Consider the following 20,866-nt stretch of genomic DNA (forward strand, 5'->3'; position numbering starts at 1 on the left):
TAATGTGTGCCTAAATTTACATTAAACATGAAGTTGTGCAGGCCTTTGCAGTGAGCTCCACATGTTTAGGTTTTCTTTCTTTTAAGAAAACTAAGTATGTTTCGGTTTTCAAAGGTTTTAACATAAATTTCATCATGTTACAAAGAAATACCAAGGAGTTTCAGAAATAACACCTCACTTACCTGAGGTGTTGAGTTAGATTTGGATGGTTAAGAATTCAGGGTGGTTTGGGGTAGAAAATCAGTTTTCTTCATAACATTTAAACTTTTTTTTTTTTGTATTAGCTTCCTTTTTTTGATATATACCTCTTTTATAAAGAAATCTAAGCATGTAATTGATTTGAATAGCAAATCTCAAGAAGGCTGCATAAAGTGCAATCATTACCCTCAATGTCAACTTAATAACATTGATTTGATGTAGTAATTGTCCATCTTCCAAGTTGTTTTCCTCTGTTTCAGTTGCATTTATTGACGCTTCTCAATTGCCTTTTTATTTGGCTCAGCAATAACAGACAAGATAAGGTATTTCTGCCTCTGCAATAACAAAACAGAAAATCAGTGGACTGGGTTTCATGCTGTGGTTTCTGTTTAAACTTAGCCTTTGGAAAGTGTTCCTTAACTGGCTGTGTGGGGAAGAAGGAGCTGGAAGGTAGTAAAGGATTATTCTGGGCAGTTTTATAGCTGCAGTGATACCATCTTGCATATATTGAAAGGTTTCATATTGGTGCAAATGAGGGGATTCAACTGAGATTTGTGAAACTCCTGTTTTATTTTCTATTCTAGATAAGGCCACAGGGAAGATTTATGTTTTGATGGAGTCCAGGCTGGTGGCACTGTACAAATCTGACAGTGAATATGAGATACTTGACAGGCAAGTACAGAAATTACCACACTTGCTAACTTTCGGTATTCTTCTAGATCAGAAGTTAAATGTTTTCAAGAAGATGGATTTCCCTGCATGTGTGTTCATATTACAAAAATCTGCAAAAGGAATTGAAATTTGCTTGAACAAATTGGTCTTGTAGGTGAAGCTATAAGCAGAAAAAAGTTTCATTGGATCAGGGTATTGTGATGGAGAAAAAAGGTTCCATAATCCACCCCTTTTCTGGGTGTTTACTGTAATGTAAAAATTTGAGGTAAAAGCTGGAGATGGTCCAAATGCTGAACTCCTACACACTAGGTAAATATTTAAAGGGAAATGGGCAAAACAATCCCATTGTTTTTAGCAATTAAGTATTACTTCTGTAGTTAGTGGCAGCCAGTGCTTTCTGCAGGGTGCTTATTGGTCTTGGTTCAGTGGAAACATAGGAATTATTTAATAAATCAGGCTGGGCAGGGGGTGCAGGTATTAATTTCTGTAGCTCTCTTAGACAAAATGTGTGTCTTGGCTTCTCTTAAACCATTTGTATAAAACAGCAGCCTGTTAAAGAGGGCAAATACAACAAATACTTCTTTGCTCACTTTATATAAATAAAGAAACTAAAAACCCAATAAAACCCCACATAACATAACCACAATAAAAAAATAAAGACTAGAAACTGTTTTGAGAATAACACGCCATCTTCACTGGCATCAGTTTTTTCTATTTTTGTCTTTTTATCAAGCAGTTGAAAGCTTTAAATTAAAAAAATGGAGGATATTTTAGCTAAGCAATTGCATGTAGTCACTAAATTAGGGAAATAGAGAGCTGGAATGTTTAAGATGTTGCCTATTCTGATGGCTCATACTGTGACAGTTGAATAATTATTATTTTCTATTTCTGCATTGATTTCCTTCTTTCCCCCCTCTAACTGAATGCTCTTAATGTGTCACTTGCTCTGTACCAATTCAAGCTGGTGTTCAGTTTCTAAAGATGATGTTCAGTGCTCTCATTCTTCAGGCTTGGCTGAACTTCCGATCTCTGTAGTTTTTTCCTCCCCTCTGAGTCATCACTAAACCCCCTGAATAGTGGCAGTGTTGGGATGGTCCTGCCAGGATACCACTGGAAGTGTTCTTTTGGTCTGAGACTGAATAGCAACAACTTTGCCTTGAAGTGGTGGTGTATCCACCAGTCTGAGTATTTGTGTTATGTTGGAATGATAAAGTGTCAGCATTAAGTCTTAACATTAAGTCCTATATCTGGTCTGCTTGCTTGCTGTCAAAGCCAGTTAGGCTACCCCAAAAATTTGGCTTGGTGTGTCTTATTCCTGGCAAATTCCTATTGTATGTTCTTCAGCACTTATTAAAAACTCTAGATCATTTGAAGTCGAGTCAGGTTGTTAGACCTTGCTCACTGGTTTTTAGGTCCATCAGTGCTTTAATTCTCCCATGAAATATGGGTACTGTGTTCCTTTTCAGTGTGTTGAAACCTCTCTTCAGTGTCTAAAAACTAAGCCTTCTACCAAAACCACTCATTTGCTTACATATTTTTAATGCATTTGCTTTTTAGGCTTAAAGAAAAAAGCAAGCTAGCCCTTATATTAAATTTGTTGTTCTATTGTCTTTTGCTTCCAAATTCTTCTTTTAATGAAATACTGCAAATTTAACTTCTGTGTGATTGCAGTCATTCTATATCCAGGAATGCACAGAACATTTTGGCCTTTTTTGGTGGGGTCTTTGTCAGGACTGTCAAGAGCCTGCTCTTTAAGGCAATCATACACATTTCAGATGTTGTATTTATGTCCCTAATTGTATTTTTTACTCACCCCCCAATCTTTGATTATTTTTTAAACATTTCCCTTTTTTATTTCTGCCTATCTGTAAGGCTGCTAGCAAATCTCTTTTCAGAGCAGTATATTTTAATTTTTTTCTGTATTAGTGCTACAGTCTCTTTTCGAGCTGAGGTTTTTTCTGTTTTTGGTCATGCTCCAGAGGTTTGTTATGTAATAATTAATTATCTCAAATGTGAAATGTGATACAATTGAAAGGTAGTTGGTAGTTGAATGGATCTTTGAAAGATTTAGATCTATGAGTATGTAAGTTCATGGAAATTAACTTTCCTACTTTGCTCTTAACTTTTTTATTTCTTTAGCTCACTTTTAAATTCTCAAGCAGTCAGGCCCTTGAGGGAGATATGGATGCAACTTAATCTGTCGCAGGCATCAGGCTGAGGTTAGGGAATGGTGTGATTGACAGTGTTCAGTGTCTGAAGTCACCTGAACTGAGTGCTTTGCACTTAGGAATTGGTCTGGGTGTATTACTCCAAGTCTGTCCATTGAGTGGCTTCGTGTTTTATTTAGCAGTGCTAGATAGGACTTGGTTGTTGATAGTTTTCTTCCCATTATGTTACATTTCAGTCCTTTGGCATATTAAACATTTGGTTTCTTTACACTGTTTTCCCTTGTTACTTCTTTTTGGATTCTAAAGAATACAAACCAGAGATTTCTGATGTCCTAAGAGTGAAGGATTGCTGAAGTGCTTTTAAATCAGTCTTACAGCTGTAACTTAGGTCACAAGAAGGCACCATTGTATAAATTTTCAGCTTGAAGTTCAGGACTTTGACAAACAATATTTCGAATCCCTAAATGAAAATTGGGAATGTGATCCACAACCTTTCCCTTTCTCTGACTTGTGTTAAATAAGAATGTAACTTTATTTTATTTTAAAAAAAAAATATTTTTAAGCCAGATCTGGTTCTTCACATTCTGTATCTGAGCATTCCCACATCTGTGGGGCTGAGCACTGGGATCTTTTTCTCTCATCTGATCCCGATTAAGCACCTCAAACATTCCTAAGGCTGTTTGTAATATAAAAACATAGAAACCATCTGCAAAGCTGTGGCTTAAAATAGAAATCTCCCCTTTTCCTAGAGGGTACTGTGTGTGCTGAGCTGAGGAGTCGTGCTTGTGAACTTGGCAGTAAATACTGCTCGAGGTCCTCTCTGTGTAGTGAGACAGCTTTGAAGAGTCCCCACTTTGAAGGAGTCAAGTGTTTTATGGTTTGACCATTGTTTGGAAGTTGTAGATCAAGGAGAGTGGAGGGAGAGAGCACAGCTGTGACACAGTCAGAGAGCCAGCCCATGTATTAGATTATGTTTCAGCTGGATTTTCCCCCTGAAATTGGACGATTTAAGCACTTTCAGGAGAGCTCTGAGCTGCAAATCCCAACCTAATCACTGTCTTTGTCAGCTGCTGTCAGAAAGCCTGAAGGGAACCAGACCTACAGGCTCCATCTCTGCCTTACATTTCTTGTCTGGCTCAGCTGGTTGCTCAGTCAGTCCTGTCTGTGTTGGATCATTCCCTGAGATGCCTGTGGAGGGTTTGATGCCCAGTTTTAGAATAAGGAATGAGGCATCTGAGCATTAAAGGCTGCAATCCCCTGAGGCACAATCTTCTGTACATAAAACTTCAGGTGTTTTGGATCATTGTTTAGTTCTGTTGGACATGCTGAGCTTTAGGGCTTCATTGTTTTGAATACTGTGTTTTATCCAGAAGATTGTTGCCCAGCTTTACCATAAAGAGATTGTCATTAATGCTTAATTCCTCTAATAATTTACTTTGATTGTTTGATTGAAAGTCCATCAGGTACAAGTTTTTGACTGATAGCAAAGATGCATTAACACACACTGTTTTTTCTCCACCTCCAAATTACCACAGATATGGGAAGCAAACTTAAGAAAATACTTTTTTTCTTCACCTTATGAAATCAAATTCTATCAGGAATAGGGGGAAAATTAAAAAAAGCAGTTTTCAAGTTGTTAATTTGTGTTCTTGTAAATCTTTCTCCTCAGGTTTCCTGGCATTGTTCTTAAAGGCAAGAAATACAAACCACTCTTTGACTATTTTATCCAGGTAAGATGAGGAAGTTCAGTGTCTGATATAGGATACAAAGACAAAAATAAGACCCATTTTGAGTACTCCTTTTTATATTATAAAAATTGTAAATAACAATTTATAATATACATAAAATATAATATTATAAGATAGTATTCCTTTTGTATGTTATGCAAACTCAAGGTTGTGTTAAAGTATCCTAAAATCCTAGTGAAAGTTTGAAAACAAGTGTGTTGACTCTCCTGTCTAATTTTTTCCCTTAAGTTTTAAATATATTCAGAGTAAAAATTGGATGATAAATAAAATGTGATTTGAGATTGCAGAGAAAATTTCAACACACATTAATAAGTAGGAAGTATTCTCTCATCTTGGCATCTGGTGAGTGTCTGTTTTCTGCTTTCTAAGTCCACAAGTTTTGCCTTCACAAGGGAATGACTCTGACTTTGGATAACAGTCACAGACATGTTGTGTTCTTCACTGAAGAGTTAAAAGCCTTTGCTAAAAATGTACTGATATCAGATTTATCTGATGTCCTGTGCAGCTTTTAAGCACTGAATTAGGTCTGGCACCACAGATGATAATACAACGTGTAGCAATAGGAGAGGGAGTAGAGAACTTTATATATATATAAAATTATATATATATATAATTCATATATATTCATATATAAAATATATATATATATAATTCATAATTCATATATTCATATATATGAATTTGGAAATCCATTGAAAAGTGGATTAAATTTTGCAAAGAGCAGAAGTACAGCACTGCTGGCCAGGCAGCTGTGAACTCCTGTAAGGGATGTGGTCCCATGTGACACCTTCTGTTCTGAAGCATGTGCAGGATTCAGCAAAGGTGGGAAAACCTCTGTAGGGAGCAAGGTCTGATAGTTCTAGAGGAAAGTCAAACACAGCTGAATCTGAAAAATTGGACTGTGGCTCTGAGGTTTGGAATGGATACATTTTGAGTCCTGCTATACTTGTAAGGAGCAGATGGGCATTTACAATTTTTTACTTTTTATTTAGAATGGAGGTCTTATCTCAAAATATCTCCCTTCAGAACAAGCCAAATCTAATATTTTGTAACATATTTGGTTCAGCTGCGACTGCAGTAAATTTTTTACTATTTTTGTTTCAAGAAATAGAAAATAACCCTTCATTTTTCATTATCTTCATACTGAAGACACTGAAAATTGTCACATCTTTTCTTGGCAATTTTTTCCTGGATTTTCTCTACTCTTTGTTTTTACTTGGTGTTTACCATGCTCTTATTCTGTGGAGGAAACAAGGAAAATGTGTGACTATATAAGCAAACTTTTTAAAAAATTCAGAGGTATAGGTGACACACAAAAATGCAGGGAGACTTCTCTACCTTTCCTGGTTGTATCCTCATGTTCAGGAGTGTATTGATTTGCAGTCTGTTAAGCACAGAACTGTGTGAAGATCTGTGGCTTCCAGAGTAATTGACTTGGAGGCCTTCTGGAGAGGTGTGAGATCTAATCACACTTGACACTCTTTAAATGAAGTTCACAGGTGCCTGGGCTATGGGAAGTCATTAAGTCATGTTAGGGATGTCACCTTTTACTGTGTCACTTATTTTCCGTGCAGTTCTTTCCTCTTTTGTGTGGCTCGTGGCTGTTCCAGGTTCTTAAGAATTCTGTTTTGCTCTGTGTGTGTAAATATATATTGTGTAAAACCCCCATATTTTTGTGTTACAGTGCAAAGAAAAAGGTGCCTTTACTGTGGTAGTGGATGGCTATGTGAAGGAGGAAGAAGGCACAGGAGTTGTCCATCAGGCTCCCTATTTTGGTGCTGTAAGTATCAATTGCACATCTGTGATGTTCATTTTGCTTGGCTTTCCAGCTCCTTGCGACTCTCTCAGGGTGATTGATGTTAATCTTCCCATTTGCTGCTTAAAAATGTAAGATTATCATGTAGCATGATGAGCATGTACATGTATAGCATGTATTTTGATGAGCTCTTCCATTCACTCAGTGCCTTTTGTGTGCTAGACTGGAGATTTTAGTGTCCCTCAATTTGGTTTGTGTTGTGGTATGGGAGCTGAACTCACCACTGTATCTTTTGAGTGTCATTGATCTCAGCTTTTCTCAAAGTCTGAAGTTAGAGCTTTGAGAAGGGCTGATCTGTGGCACTGACAGTGAAAACTGGCTTTGCTAAGTGATAATTTTGGTTGGGAACAGCAGTTCTTCTCAGCACACTGCCCCTCTTGAGCGTTTCAATTTCATTACTCACTGGGCTTTTAGAGAATGAGAAAATGCTTTCACTGCTTTTGTCCTGAGACTTTATCCCTTGGTGTGAAAGGATTTTGTTGCACTCCATTCTTTTTTTTCTGTCTTTATTGTCCTTTCCCTCAGTCTGTTCTTTTTTAAGGTTAAGAGGAATAATTTGTCATGGATTTAATCATTTCAGTTTTTAGACACTTGAATTAAATGCGCTAGTTTAGGCCCATTGTCCTTTTTGTAGAGTGTCCTGTCTTCAGCCATTATCCAAAGATGCCCTCAAAAAACTTGCAGTGCCTAGCAATTAGCAATCCCTGGACCACAAGCTCTGTCATAATTTCCAGAAACTTGGCATGAGCAACAGGCCTCTTTGTACTCATGTGAAATAGCCCATCCTTTTCCGTCCTTTTTTTCCCTGCATTTTTCTGAAGGGTACATCCATTGTGGTGGTGTTTCCCTTGTCAGGATGAATGTTGATATGAAAAGATGTTCCAGCTTTATATAGCTCTGAATAAAGAGCATTAGAGTGCGCTGTGTTAGCAGTTACTAAAGAAAGTGGTGGTGCCTGGTCAAGTGTCCTCAGGAGTATAAATCCTGTCACACTTCTGCTCCTCAGACTCTCCCCTGGAGCTGCATCTTGGATGTGCCAGAGGGGTGACACTTGGTTTAGAGTCAGGGTTAGAGTCAGGAGCTCTTGCTATGAGAGATGGAGGGCAGGAAAGGAAGAGGCTGCCAGTAGGGAAGGAGCACTGAAAGCAGTTTTCCCTTGGCTGCTCTAAGAGGGGTTTGTGTATTTGCACAGTACAGTTTAAGTTGTTGGAAACAGCTTGTTGGAAAGGTTGATTGGCCACTTAGAGCAAGGATTATCTGCCTTCTTTTATTTGACTTTTTGTTTTTAACAAGCCCACTGAGCTTTGTAAACACAGAGGAAAAATTATTTTTTTCTCTCTCTCTCCTGGGAAATCAGCAATTACTTGTGAAACATTTTTTTAAAGAAAAAACCCGAGAATATCAGTTAAATGCTTCACAAGGAAAAAAGTACATAAAACATTGTGTGAGGAAAAAGTACACAGACAGCACCAACAAAACTTTGCACTTGTCAGCTAAGGAGAGGTTTGAATAGATAATGCCTGGTTACAAGAGGCCTGAGCCAGTGGGCTGTGCTGCCTTCAGAAGGGAAGTGCACAGTGCCTGTTGCACACAAAGCTGCTGCCTTCTTTTTGGGGTGCATGTAGTTCAGTTTTGACAGCCAACAGACTGTTTCTGTTCAGAAAGGCTCACAAAGGTCCTGGTTTAGGTTCAGGATTGCATCATTGTACAGTAGGCTCTGTGTAGAATACTGCTGGTGTCACATGTTGGCCTTCAGACAGGCTTAGATGAGAGGAGGGAGATAGTTATGGTGACAGGCAGGATTGTCTTGGTTAATTGGCTCCTCTGCAATGTCCTGTTGTGTTGAAGGTGAATAGAAAAGGGATGAGTGGGCCAGGATGGTCAGAGGAGAAGTAGAGCCCAGTCCTTCACAGGAAGCTTTGTTTCTTGTCTCTGTTCCTTCCCATCAATATCAGTGAGTCCCTTTGATAAACAGAGATGGAAAGTCAGGGGTTTATTTATTTATCTTTAAAAATCCTTCTTACTGATACATGTTTTATGTTGCTGATGGCTCAGAAGTTTATCTTTCTCCAACAAAATTGAAAGTAAAAAATTCACCTTCATTTCATTGCAGGATATGTAGTTTCATTGTCTTGCGTGGTGCATTTGCCAAATGCAAGCTGCCACACCATATCAGAGCCCTCTATTATTTCAGTTCAAAAGACATCAAAATTAAAGCTCACAGAACAAGATAAACCTGTATTAAAAACACTGTAAACTCATAGTACCTCCAGATTAACATGACACTAAAATTCAGCTGCTCAGGCATTTCATCATATGTAGATGTACCTGCAGTCAACTTAAAAAGCTTTAGTAACATTTTAATTTGCATCCAGATTTTTAATTTGCAATACTTCCAGAGCCTGCTCAGACTGTGACACACAAGTTTCATAGATCTGTTACTGATGCACCTTTTTTTTCAGTACTTTGCAAAAGTGGTGTTGGTTTTTGTTAACAAGCGCTGAAGGTGAACCTTTGACTTCATGTTCCTGTTGTTTTGTTAAAATTTCAGATAAAAAAAGCTTTTGATTTCTCATAAATGAGCTGTTTAATAGTTTCTACTTATTAATTTTGTGTATTACAACTTCTGTGTGTAATCTTTTGAAAGCTTTTGAGGTATGAAAGCGAACACTGTAACTCCTATCCTGAACAGAATTGTTGTATGTCTTAGCATTTATTTCAGCTTAGCATTTGTGGATTTCTTGTATGTGCCTGACTGTATTCTTGCCTTGTGGTTACTGAAGGAAATTTTTATTACATCAAATGGCAGGTCAGTCTGAAGAGCTTCCATTCAAGTTCAAGTTGTTCCAAACAGGGAACTGACTGCAGAAAGGCAGAGTAGCAAAGCCCTTTGTGTATCCTTGGCTGCAGCAGTGCTGCAAGTGGAGCTGAAGCACCTCTTGACCGAGGTGCTTGCTAGGGGAAGGTTTGTTGTGAGTGTTCCAGGCTTTGTAGTCTGTGCTGGCTGCTGCTTCAAAGCCTTTAACAACTGCCTGCCAAATCAGGGCTGACATCAGCTCTGTCAGCTGGCCCATATTTTAAACCCCACAGCCTGCTCCCAGTCCCTCAGCAATAACAGCTGATGAAAGGCCAGCAGAGAAGGGGCTTATCTCAATCATCTCCTGACTGAAGGAGCTGGGTGACCAAGTGCAGGGTGCATAATTGTGTGATGGCTTTCTGCAGCTGCTGCAGAGAGGGAGGAGGCTGTGCCCTGGTGGAAGGCAGTGCTGGGGCTGGAGGGATCTGTTGTTTCTATGTGTAAAGCCTTGGTCCCTGAAGCAGCCAACTTCCCTGTCCCTGTGGAGGAGTTTCATCCTTGTAAAAGACAACAGGTCTGGCTGGAGGGAGCTGGGAGCCACAGGGATGGTGGGGAGAGCTGAAGGTACAGGATGAGAACACAAAGGACTTGGAAACCCTGCCTTGGTGCTCCAGAGCTGGCTCCCTGTGTTGGTTAGAGCCAGGGAAAGGGAATTCAGGGAGCTGTGCAGCACGTTTACACACTGGCTGCTGTGTGCTGTCCTCGGTCAGGGTGAGAGGGTGCTGGAGATGCAGCTCCTGTGAAACAGCTGCTCTGGATCCTGTGAGCAGTTGCTGTAATTGTGAAAGATACAGATTTACTGTGACTTCAGACTTGAAGTTAAAATCTGTACTTTGCTGTCCCCTTACCAATTTTGTTTTACTCTCTGATGCCATTATTGTTCAGTCATGTTCAGGAAAGTCTGAAGCAGCTCTTTTTTTTTTCTTTTATTTTTTCTTACTGCTACAGGAAATTAAAAATTTAAGTGGAGGCTGGCCAGGAAAAAAAAAATCTATGATGTTGTCCATGTGTGGTTCTTGGTCAGTAGCATTGTCTGTGGGCCAAAAAAGATTGAGAAATACAGGTTTAAATGCTTTGGATCATTAAGACATTCAGAAAATGGGATTTCTTATGTGAAATGCCAGAATTAATTGATTAAAACAACCTGCTTTCTGAAAAATGCCATGTTGGCTGGAGAGCTGGGCAGAGCCAGGCTCTGGCTGGGACAGGAGCAGGACAGAGTGGTTGGCAGTTCCTTTGCCATGAAATGGAGCCTGAAGCTGTTCACTACATGTCATCATAAAATACGTGTGTATGTTTGTGTATATATTTATGTGCATAGAAAAACATGCACATATCCCCTGGACTAGGTGAGAGAAAGCACACAGAGTCTGAAGAAGTAATGCTTTTTTTAATGAATAAAACTGCAATCCTATAAACCAGGACTTTTTAATAAGTATTTCGGCTTAGTGAAGGCTGAGTATTTTTCTATTCTTGTCCAGTCATCACATTTTCTGTTTAATATTTAATTTCTGTTTCGAGGGATGGATATTTTACCCACTATTTTGTATTCTTACAGCTTGTGCTTGTCTCTCTTGCAGGATGATTACAGAGTCTGCATGGATTTTAATATCATTCAGAAGGACTCTGTGCCTGTGTGTCCTGTTGATGCATCAGGCTGCTTCACAGCAGAAGTGGCTGACTTTGCTGGGCAGTACGTGAAGGTCAGTGGGCCTGGAGACAGAAAATTACTACTTTATTCAAGATGCATTTTATGTATGGTAGAAGCTTTCTTTTTCTCTGGGTGGGTTTGTCTTCAGTGTGTGTCTGGCATCTGGATAAATTAAAAGGTGTGTTAACATTTGCAGCAAGGTTGGAATTGTTTATTACAGCAGCTGAGAAATGAAGAATTTGAAATGCAAGTAATGTTGTGTATTAGTGAAAGGGCAGAGGAATATCTCCTGTTTGCATCCACTGCAGAGAGAGTCTCACTCTGTGCCTTTTCCTGACAGAAATGTCATGTCCAGAGTCTCCAGGCACATGTGCAGGGCCTCCCTCACCTCTGGATGACTCTGAATTCTCAGATGTCATCATTAAGTTTCTCCCAGGCAGTTAATGTAATGTGGCTCATTAGAAGGGAGAAATCCTGTCATTTTCCCCTCTTGTGGGCTCTATTGCAATGGGAATTTACTTGGCAGTAGATGCAAGAGAATCCCTGGAAAAGGAACCCACAGGACCTCCAGATTGCTGCAGATACAAATCCCTAGTAGGGAGTGCCTCTTAAATTCCATGTCCTGAGAACACAAATTGGTTTTAGCCCTGCTGCTGCAGTTTGATAGCAAAGCATCTTCCTGTAAACAAATGCAATACAAGATTTTGAAGTCTTTTTCAATTAAGTTGAGAATTCAATCAGCTGTCATTGCTTCTGGGTTGGTGCATTAACGCAAATAAGAGGGCTCTGGAGGCTCCATGTTTATCTTCTTGCTGAAGAAGATAAACTGTAGAAATCTGGACTTAAAGCTCTTGGAAATTTTCTTATGATGCTCAATTTTTCTCTTACGGATCTCTGTGTATTTTTTTCCTTAATGTCAGATTGACATTTGTTTGTTCAGTAGATTGTTTTAAATTATTAATATACAACTTTCACTTCCAGCTTAGCATGTGAATCCTGGTTAGTTAGTGAGGTATTATAAAATAGCCTTCAAATTCTGAAATTTAGTCACTTCAGAGGAATATGGTGTAGGGAAATTTAAATATTAGGTAAAAAGCACTATGTGACTTCATGCCTCAAAATCAGAAGACTCAATACAAGATTTAAGATACTAAAGATATTTAAGATATTAAATAATATGGGTTCTGGCTTGTGTTGGTACTTCAGAAAATTTGAATTTTGCACACTTGTGTGTATGTGGAAAGAGAGTTAAGGGTAAAAAAAAGACTGATGCTTTTATTTATACATTTTCATTTATCCCAATAGCAGAGACACATTGAAGATGCTGTAAATAAACAGGGTTTGGAGAGCAAATAACTTTGCAAATGTAGTTTACAGTGACCCTGTAGGAAATGTGTAAATTTTATAGAAGCTTTTTGGGGTTTTTTTGTATGTGTGCATAAATGCTGGATTATTCATAGAGGTTTTTTAAATTAATTTGAGTATCTGAGACAAATCCTATAGCAGCTTACAGAGTGAAATGTGTATTCCAAGGAAAACCTGTGTTTTTAGGATGCAGATAAGAACATCATCAGATGGCTGAAGGAGAAGGGCCGGCTGATTCACAGCACCACCTTCCAGCACAGCTACCCCTTCTGCTGGAGGTAAGCACACACCTGCACCTGCCTTTCAGCTGAGGTTTCTGGCACAGAAATTCTTTGGGTTTCTCCCACTTCCCCCCCCTTCCCTTGCTTAATTTTCCTGACAAAACTAAATGTAACACAAACCATGATCATGGGTTTAGGAGAGCTCCAGTTTTGGTTTAGTCATCAAGTAATTTTTCTTTTTTTGGCCATAAATCTGATGAATTTAAGTGTAGTGCTGAAATCTAGTTTCTATTTATGTTTTTACAGGTGTGCTTTTGTAATTTGTGTTGTTCATTCTTCAGTGTAGAACTCCTTACTCTTGTAAAAAGTCCAAAAACAGGTTATTTTCTAAGCAGCTGAGTGATGAGAAAGGATTTTTTTTAATCCTCGTTGAGTTATATGTAAATAGATATATCACAGAAGGCCTTTAGATGTTTGTGTTAAAGTTTTGTATGTTTTGAATAAAATGGCTAAATGATAGTTCTTTTTCACCTTTTAAAATGACTTATTTATTTGAAAAAAGCCCAGTTGCTTATAATGTGGAAACATCTCTAGGTGGATATCTCTGTGGGAAGTCTCCATGTGGAATTCTCCATGGGCCTTCAGTATTAGGGAACAAACAAGTTTTGACTGTGAGGAATACAGGCTAGACAGATTTAATCTAGAAATGAAGTATGTTTTTAGTAGTGTCCTCTCAGGTTTGAAAATTTCACCATTTTTATTGCAAAACTTCACTGAACAGTGTCAAATTTAAAAAAAAATCCTCAGTAATCTTTTAGTAGAGTATTAAATTTTTATTATGAACAAAGACACACTTTAAGTAAAATATCTAATTAAATTATCTGAAATGGCTTGAAGATTTTAAGTCATACCTGCTTTATACAGCACTAGTTCTGAAATAGGGGAGATAAAAGCTCATCCCTCTGTCTGGCTCTGACTCTGCCAGGTGAAGTGTTCTAGCAGGGTACATTTATCTTGAATTTATAGCAAAAACAACCTTTGCTTGCTCTTGAATAGCAGAATTGGTTTGTTCCTAGCAGCTTCCTAGAGGAAGAAGGGTAATTGCTCTTCCAGTGTTACATCCTTGATGATTTGGGACAATTTTTGAAAAATAGCAGCCCCAAAATCAAGCAATGCTTGCGCTTTTCTTGTATAACAACTCAAATATCCAGTCATGGCCTTCTGAGACAAACCAGGGGTGTAGAAGTGCTGATTCTGTAGAAGATCCTTAATCCTGCCACTCTGTTGACATTTTTGTTGATTGATGATAAGTTGCAGGCAGCACCTAGCAGCAAATTATCTGGTGGGAAGAACCGAACAATGGATTCTACTTAAAAAGCTCATTTCACTGCCATCACAAATCAAACCATAATTGGAACATGCTAAAAGTAGAAGAGTAGTTCTTAACTTTGAACATCGTTATAAGTTATTTTGATTAATGTAAGAAAACTTTGAAATCAGACTCTTCTTAATGTACTACTGCTTTTCCCTGAAATCAGGCAGTTGTTGAATCCTTAGGATGTTGAGAAATTTGCTTTCTTTTTTTACATATCATGAAGTTAGGGTCCTTCTCTGTGTAGTATTTTTTTACTGCCAACTAAACTTTAAAATACGAAAAACACAACAGCTTGGTCAGGTATCAGTAGACAGTTTTCAGTTAGAATTTGTCTTTATTGGAATTGCTGGAAATGGGGGACATTGGTCAAAACTGCACTGTGCACATGGGAGATCTTGAGGGTCTGTGTGGTCTGGGCAGCAGTTCAGCAGCTGTTGGAGGTGACAGCTGGAGTGTCCCTCACAGCTCCTGCCTGCCATTCCATTAGGAACAGTGTTGGGAAGCTCTACCCCGACAGGTGTGGAGCTTTGACTCTCCCAAGCCAAAGAATCTTTATGTTTTTTCAAAGCCAAGAAGCATCTTTATAGCATGAGCTCAATTATTGATCATTTGGTTCCTAAATTGCAAGAAAACAGAGTAAGATCACAAGTTACTGTGTTTTGATTGTTCTGATATTTTTCTAAAGGATCTGTCTGTAAGGAGAACAAAACTTTGTTCAGTTGAGACAGAGGAATGGCTAGGCAGGAACTTTGTAAGCATCAGACTTTGATTTAAGGTCTGTCTGGATGGTTTCCCCTTGTATTGATGGAAAACAAAACCCAGCAATGGGTATTTCTTATTTGATTCTACAGTAAAATCCAGTTGAATCTGGATTCCTCAACCTTCTCACCGGTCATGAGGGGCAGAAATGTGTGAGGTGTCACTGCTTGGGCAGATTTTAGTGTTTTGTTCTCTGCAGTCTCCTGCTGAGGCACTGCTTGGCAGCACAGCCAAAAGAAAAATATTCAGGGAAATGGTGCCATCTCCCTTTTCTTACTGCCTCCATGTAGGTGGGACAGAGCCCTGTGGGTGCTTGGAGTGCTTCTCAGGATTTACCAACTTGGGCTGAAAGCCTGGGAAATGGTTCTTCTATCATCACAGATCCTTTGTTTCTGAAGCCACTCAGTGCCTCAAGGCTGCTCTGCAGCGAGCACCACCTCTCACCTGCTCTCTCCTCACAGAGCTGGGGTGCCACTTTATTGTCCCAACCTTCCTTTTCCAGTATGTTAAGACCATGTGAGAAATTTTTAATATCAATTTTTTATTCTACTTGTTTCTACTTACTCAAGATCTTGTGACGGCAATTCATCATTCTTCAGCACATCTGAAACAAGATACTCAGAGAAATCAAACCTTCTAGCTTGGGGAATGCTTTCTTTTTTACTGTCATCTTGCTGCTGTGTGAGGAGTGAACTGAACTGCTCCCTTTTTTAGTTGTTAGGATTTAAATTTGAGTAGCAAACCATCCTAGCTCAGTAGGTTTCCATTTAATAGCTAGGACACACCTAAATTACTATTACTTGGAGCTGTCACTTTTTCCTTTAAGGCTGTAGGTCACTTAAGCACATTGAAATACACAGGTTATAGTTAAAATGAAATAGCCTTTGAAATACAGTGTTAAAAGAAGCAATGTGTTTTTTGTTATTGGGCTTTATGCACTGTGAGTTCAGATTTTAAGGTCTGAAAAATCATTGCTGGGGATTAAAGGTGCACCTTTAGCAAGTGCTGGCACAGCAACAGTTTTAATTTACATCATATTCTCCAGCAGTTTGTGGATTTCAAGTGCGTTCTTGCTGTGGACATATGTAAAATGAATTAAACTTTGGTTGTTTGTAGTAATGACTGCACTTGGGAGATAACAGTAGTTTCTGAGGGTCTTTGTTGGTGAATTTTTGTGTGTTGCCAAGTTCTGAACCAAAGTCACTCGAACAAAAGTGGTATTTTTCAGAAACATTTTGTGGGGTGGATTGATGCTAAAGGAGAATGAGCTTCTTGTCTGTATTGTTACTTCTCCTCTGTACCCATAGACAGATCCTATCCCCTAGGGCTCTTCCAGTTGGAATAATGGGATGGATGTGAAGGATTAGAAAAGTCTGGACTCTCCTATAGTGACTTGTGCCCACTGTAGGATCCCAGGATCCTTTAGAACCATGTGTGCAACCTGAACAGTCAGTCAGGTCCTAAAGCAGTTACTGTGGAACTGATAAATCAGAGTCTGGGTTGGGACACTGCAGTCAGATGCTTGGAGGTACTGATTTTGCCATGTGATTTAGGGAATTGCTCAGTCTGTGCTTTGGCCAATAGTGTTTCCATTTCTTAGCAATCCCAAGCTGTGAAACTGCTTTCCTCCCATATGGATTTTCTTATACTGCTTATTGAAGTAAGGAATATGCTAAGATATATTTAAAACTTCTTTTAGATGCTTATCTGGATCTCTTGCTTTCCTTCTACCCCTGGAATGGAACTTTCTTTTAGTTAACCCTGGGTACTGTTACTTCTTTATGATTTGTGATTATTATTTTAAATGCAAATAGTAAAAACACAGTATAATGTTTCCAGGCTTTTCTTTATACACAAAAAAAGAGATGCAGAATGAGCTCATGTGGAAGACTGAAATATGACTCATTTTAATAGTTACTGAAGTTCATAATGTTGTAATATGTAGGAGCACAAATTTCAAATTCGAGAATCATTTTAACATTCTCATGATTGCTCTTGCTGTACAAGTTCCTTTGAATTACTGGATTTGAAGGCTGTAAATTTTTTTCAGGACTTGATTTCAAAATAGTAGCTCACATAACAGTTTGTGTAATTTAACAAACCAAACAAACCCCAACCTTTAACTGTGATAACATTTCAGCAGCAGTGAACTCAGTCTGTGTAAAGGGGACTGTCATGTGCAAAAATAAATATTAAAGAACACTTCATAAATAATGTAGCACTTAGAAATGTTTTTGTTTGTTTTGTTCCCTTCCCTACCACCTCCCCTCTGCAGGTCGGATACTCCGCTGATCTACAAAGCTGTGCCGAGCTGGTTTGTCAGGGTGGAGCACATGGTGGACAAGCTGCTGGAGAATAATGCCCAGTGCTACTGGTAATGTCTGCTGCAGAGACCTTTTTTCTCCTTTTCCTGGAGTTGGGAGTGTGGGGGGTGTGTGTGTGCTGGAACCTTCCAAAGCTGTTCACTGTTCACATGCTTACTCTCCTGCATATTCTCATTCTGTCTTTCTGAGCCAATGCCACTGCAGTGGGGTAGGACCAGTTCTAAACAGTGTCATATCCCAGTTTTGTCAAGGTTGAATTATTTCCTAGTAATTTACAGTGATATACACTACAGGATTACTAAAAGTGCTCTCCAATCATGTTATACAAACTTAAACAATTCAGCATGAGAAAAACTGCTGAGGAGAACCACCCTGCAGAAACATGGAAGTGCTTCCCAAAAGGCTTCACTTGAGAGAAGAATATAATTGAGAGCCTAATACTGGGTATATGTTGTTCCAAATTGAATTAATTTGTAGACAAGTTGTGGTTTTCTTTCCTCTAGTTATTACAGATAAGGTTGATTACTTCATCATAGGTGCATTTGAAGAAAAACCCACACCCACTCTTCCCCCAGACACCCACAGAAAGCTCAACCCAGCTGCCTTAGCATGTGTAATTGTTGTAGGTAAACTCAGTTCACCAGGTTTAAATAAAAAATTTCTACCAATGGCAAAAATTAATGTATGTATATAGGTAATGTGAAAAACACTGGTGTGAAATTTGTGTAGAAAACAGCAAATGAGTTTTAGATAAATACATTAAGTGCAGTAAAAGGGAACTGTTGGTGCTGGTGGCCATTTAAGGAGTCAGTCCTGGGTTTGTGGTGTGTTAGTAACAAAAGAACCTTATGCACCATAATCTGTATTTTTTTCTCTTCCTCTCATCAATCACTTGTGCCTGGGAGGCTGAGACCTCCCAGTGAATAGGGAAACCTTGGAGATTGCCACCTCCTTCAGTCCTTCCACGTGAGGACTCTAGGGAGAGCTGGGATTCCATCCCTCTTCCACCACAGTTGCCTCTTGTCAGCAGCTCAGATGAAAGAAGGTGACTCAACCTTCAGTGAACAATTACAGCTTGTGCTGCCTTTTTTTCCTGGACAGTAGCTGGCAATTAAATTCTCCATGAGCAGCTTTTGCATAACTGCTGACGTGGTAGAAGCACTGGAAATACTGGGATCTGTGGGAAAAGTCAGTGATCCATAAGAGAGGCTGCTCAGAAATGCTGCAGCCTGGCTTTGCCCATCAGCACATGCCCAGTCTGCCTGTGTCAGGAGAGTTTAGAGATTACTAAGTGTTGCTTTCTGTTCTCCATAGCAGAACATACTGTGATCCTTCTTTGGGGGAAAAATAAGCTGGAGAGGGGGTGAAAGTGTTTGTTCTTAGCTTTAATTAGCTTTCTCAAGATGCTTTCACTGTTGGGATGACAGTAGACCTGCATACTTAATTTTCACATGAACAGAAGAGAAAATGTAATGATCTGATTAAAGAAGTGCTTGAATGGATGGGATGGTTTTGCTTTTCCTGAAGGAGAGCTTCAGGAAGAAGCTGCTAAGTGACCTCCATTCCTCCAGGAGACATTAGTAAGAATTACTGATCCATTTGAAACCTGCCTCATGCACATAGTTGGGTTTTCAGTGGTGCTTTTTGGAAGTGCTGAGTAGTGGGGTTACAAGTGGAAGCAAATTTTGGAGCTGCTGTTGCAAATGTTGGGTGAGAAGAGCAGGCAGTGACATCACTGGGAAATATTCAAAATGCTTGGAATTAAAGGAACCATTTGTCCTTTAGGCAATTCCTGAGTTTGAACACAATTCCATAATCGAACATAAAAAAGACTCCTCAAAATCTTGTCGTCCTAGGGATTGTGAGAAGCCTTTTGTTGGGACTATGGCTACAAGTAGAGATGTATTATCACAGAATTATTAACAAATAATATTAATATATATTTCTAGTATGTGATTTCATAGTCATTTGAATACTGGGTAATCTTTGTTACTTAAAGCTGGCTTTTAAAATGCAGCTTTTTAAAAGAATAAGGCAGTGTTTTTGAGGGTTTCTTCCTGTGTTCTCTACTGATGCCAATTTGTCTGGGCTGTAGCTTCTCAGGTTGGCATTGAGACTGCTGGCCTTCTGCAGTATTCATTTATTTAAATTTTGGGAACTCCTTCCTTCGCTAAACCTACTTTTTCTGCTTTTGAAGAGACTTGATTGCTGAAAGTGTCACAGGAATAGGTAGCTTTTTAAAAATTTATTTTTGGACTCTCTGGGGTTTCAGCATGTCCTGAAAATGAGAAAATTTGGGATAAATGCTTTTCAGACTATATTAACCTTTACAAAATGGGTTTGACTGCATTGCTTTTTTTATTCCTATAAATGACTGATAGGTATATTGTCCCTTAAGAATAACTGTCCTCTTGATAGATATCCTTTCTGATGAAATAGATTAAACAGAGTTGGACAAACTTTGCAACCTGATTGCATTTCTAATTAGTTTTTTAGTGAATTACCCAACTTACAAGGCCATAGTCATTCAACATTTATTAAAACCAGCAACTCTATTTTAGTTTTTCCAAAATGAATTTAACCATCGCTTCCAATAATGGTTACATGAGTAATGTGCCAGCATTTTTGTAAAACCAGAAGCCAAAAAACCCTCTCTACTCTGTCCCATCCTTATTTCAGTCAGACTGGGAAGTGACTTGTGTTGGATGTTGATGAAAATGCACAATTGGAGCAGTATTTAGGGGCTGTGTTTCAGCCTTTAATTCAAGTTCCGTAACTGAATGTTCTCTATTGTATAACTGAGGTTATTTAAAAGAAAACTTGAATTAAAAAGGTTATCTTGCATTCAGGCACCCACTAATGCCACGTTTGAGATGAAGAGGGGCAGATTTGGCTGCTGTAAAATCCAGGCCTGTCAGACCTTGGCTTTCTGCTCTCTTGATAAGGAGAATTCGATGCAGCACCAAGGTGCTGTCTGGATTTCAGCCTTACCTGTTGTCACTATTATTTTATAGAATGGTTTGTTGAAAGAGCATTTTCTATGCACCCACAGACTAAACCAGCCCACCCTAGGTTATATTACAGTATAGGACTACTTCCTGTCATCAGTGTTCAAAGTTGGTATAAGTTGAAAATTTATAAGTTACTGGTAACCAGCAAATCAGTACAATTTATAATGAGGTTTCCAAACTGTTGTAGCTCATCCTTCTGGCAGTGGATGTAATATTCCTATATCTGCAGACTGATGGAAAAGACTCTGTAGTTTGTATTTAAATATCAGCTTTGAACTCTTTTTTTTTTTTTCCTTTCTTTCAAACCTCACCTAAAGTTCTCCTTCAGTAACTCCTGAAACATTTACCTCTAACTGTTGCCAAGTTTCTAATGTTAAAGACATTGTGCAGTTCTGACATTGTTTGCATAAGATGTGCAGCACTTTATGTAGTGGAAAAATGAGCATCAGTGGAAGGAAGGCAGTGACGGGAGACAGTCAAGGACTTCAAAGAAGCCAAACCTTTTGTTCTGGCATCTTCTTGCCATTGAAGAATTCAGGCATTGTAATAAAGAGCTTGATGTGTGGTTGAAGGTATTATTTTCCTGACTTTCATCACTTAAGCTGTTAGTTCTTGCTGAAAATGCCACCCACCACACATTTGCTGTGAGGGAAGTTACAAGTGTGAGTTTTGCACACACTCCCTGCAGCTCCTGTGTGAGC

The 20,866-nt window shown here is 38.8% G+C and overlaps 1 protein-coding gene across 4 annotated transcripts in view; it reads left to right on the forward strand.

Moving 5' to 3' along the window:
• IARS1 (isoleucyl-tRNA synthetase 1) overlaps positions 1-20,866 on the forward strand; it is a 92,611-nt gene that overhangs the window by 21,399 nt on the left and 50,346 nt on the right. For all 4 annotated transcript variants that reach the window (XR_014854794.1, XM_085073035.1, XM_085073036.1 and 1 more), the window contains exons 9-14: positions 783-870; positions 4,708-4,768; positions 6,471-6,566; positions 11,040-11,162; positions 12,662-12,753; positions 17,106-17,204. Coding sequence is in view for 3 of the 4 variants with exons in the window: in XM_085073035.1 (XP_084929161.1) it covers positions 783-870; positions 4,708-4,768; positions 6,471-6,566; positions 11,040-11,162; positions 12,662-12,753; positions 17,106-17,204 (559 nt within the window). In the remaining variant the exon portion in view is untranslated. The remainder of the gene's footprint in view (positions 1-782; positions 871-4,707; positions 4,769-6,470; positions 6,567-11,039; positions 11,163-12,661; positions 12,754-17,105; positions 17,205-20,866) is intronic.

The sequence above is a fragment of the Lichenostomus cassidix genome, chromosome 12, assembly GCF_008360975.1.
Source record: "Lichenostomus cassidix isolate B80296 chromosome 12, HeHo_3.0, whole genome shotgun sequence".
Classification (NCBI taxonomy): Eukaryota; Metazoa; Chordata; class Aves; order Passeriformes; family Meliphagidae; genus Lichenostomus; species Lichenostomus cassidix.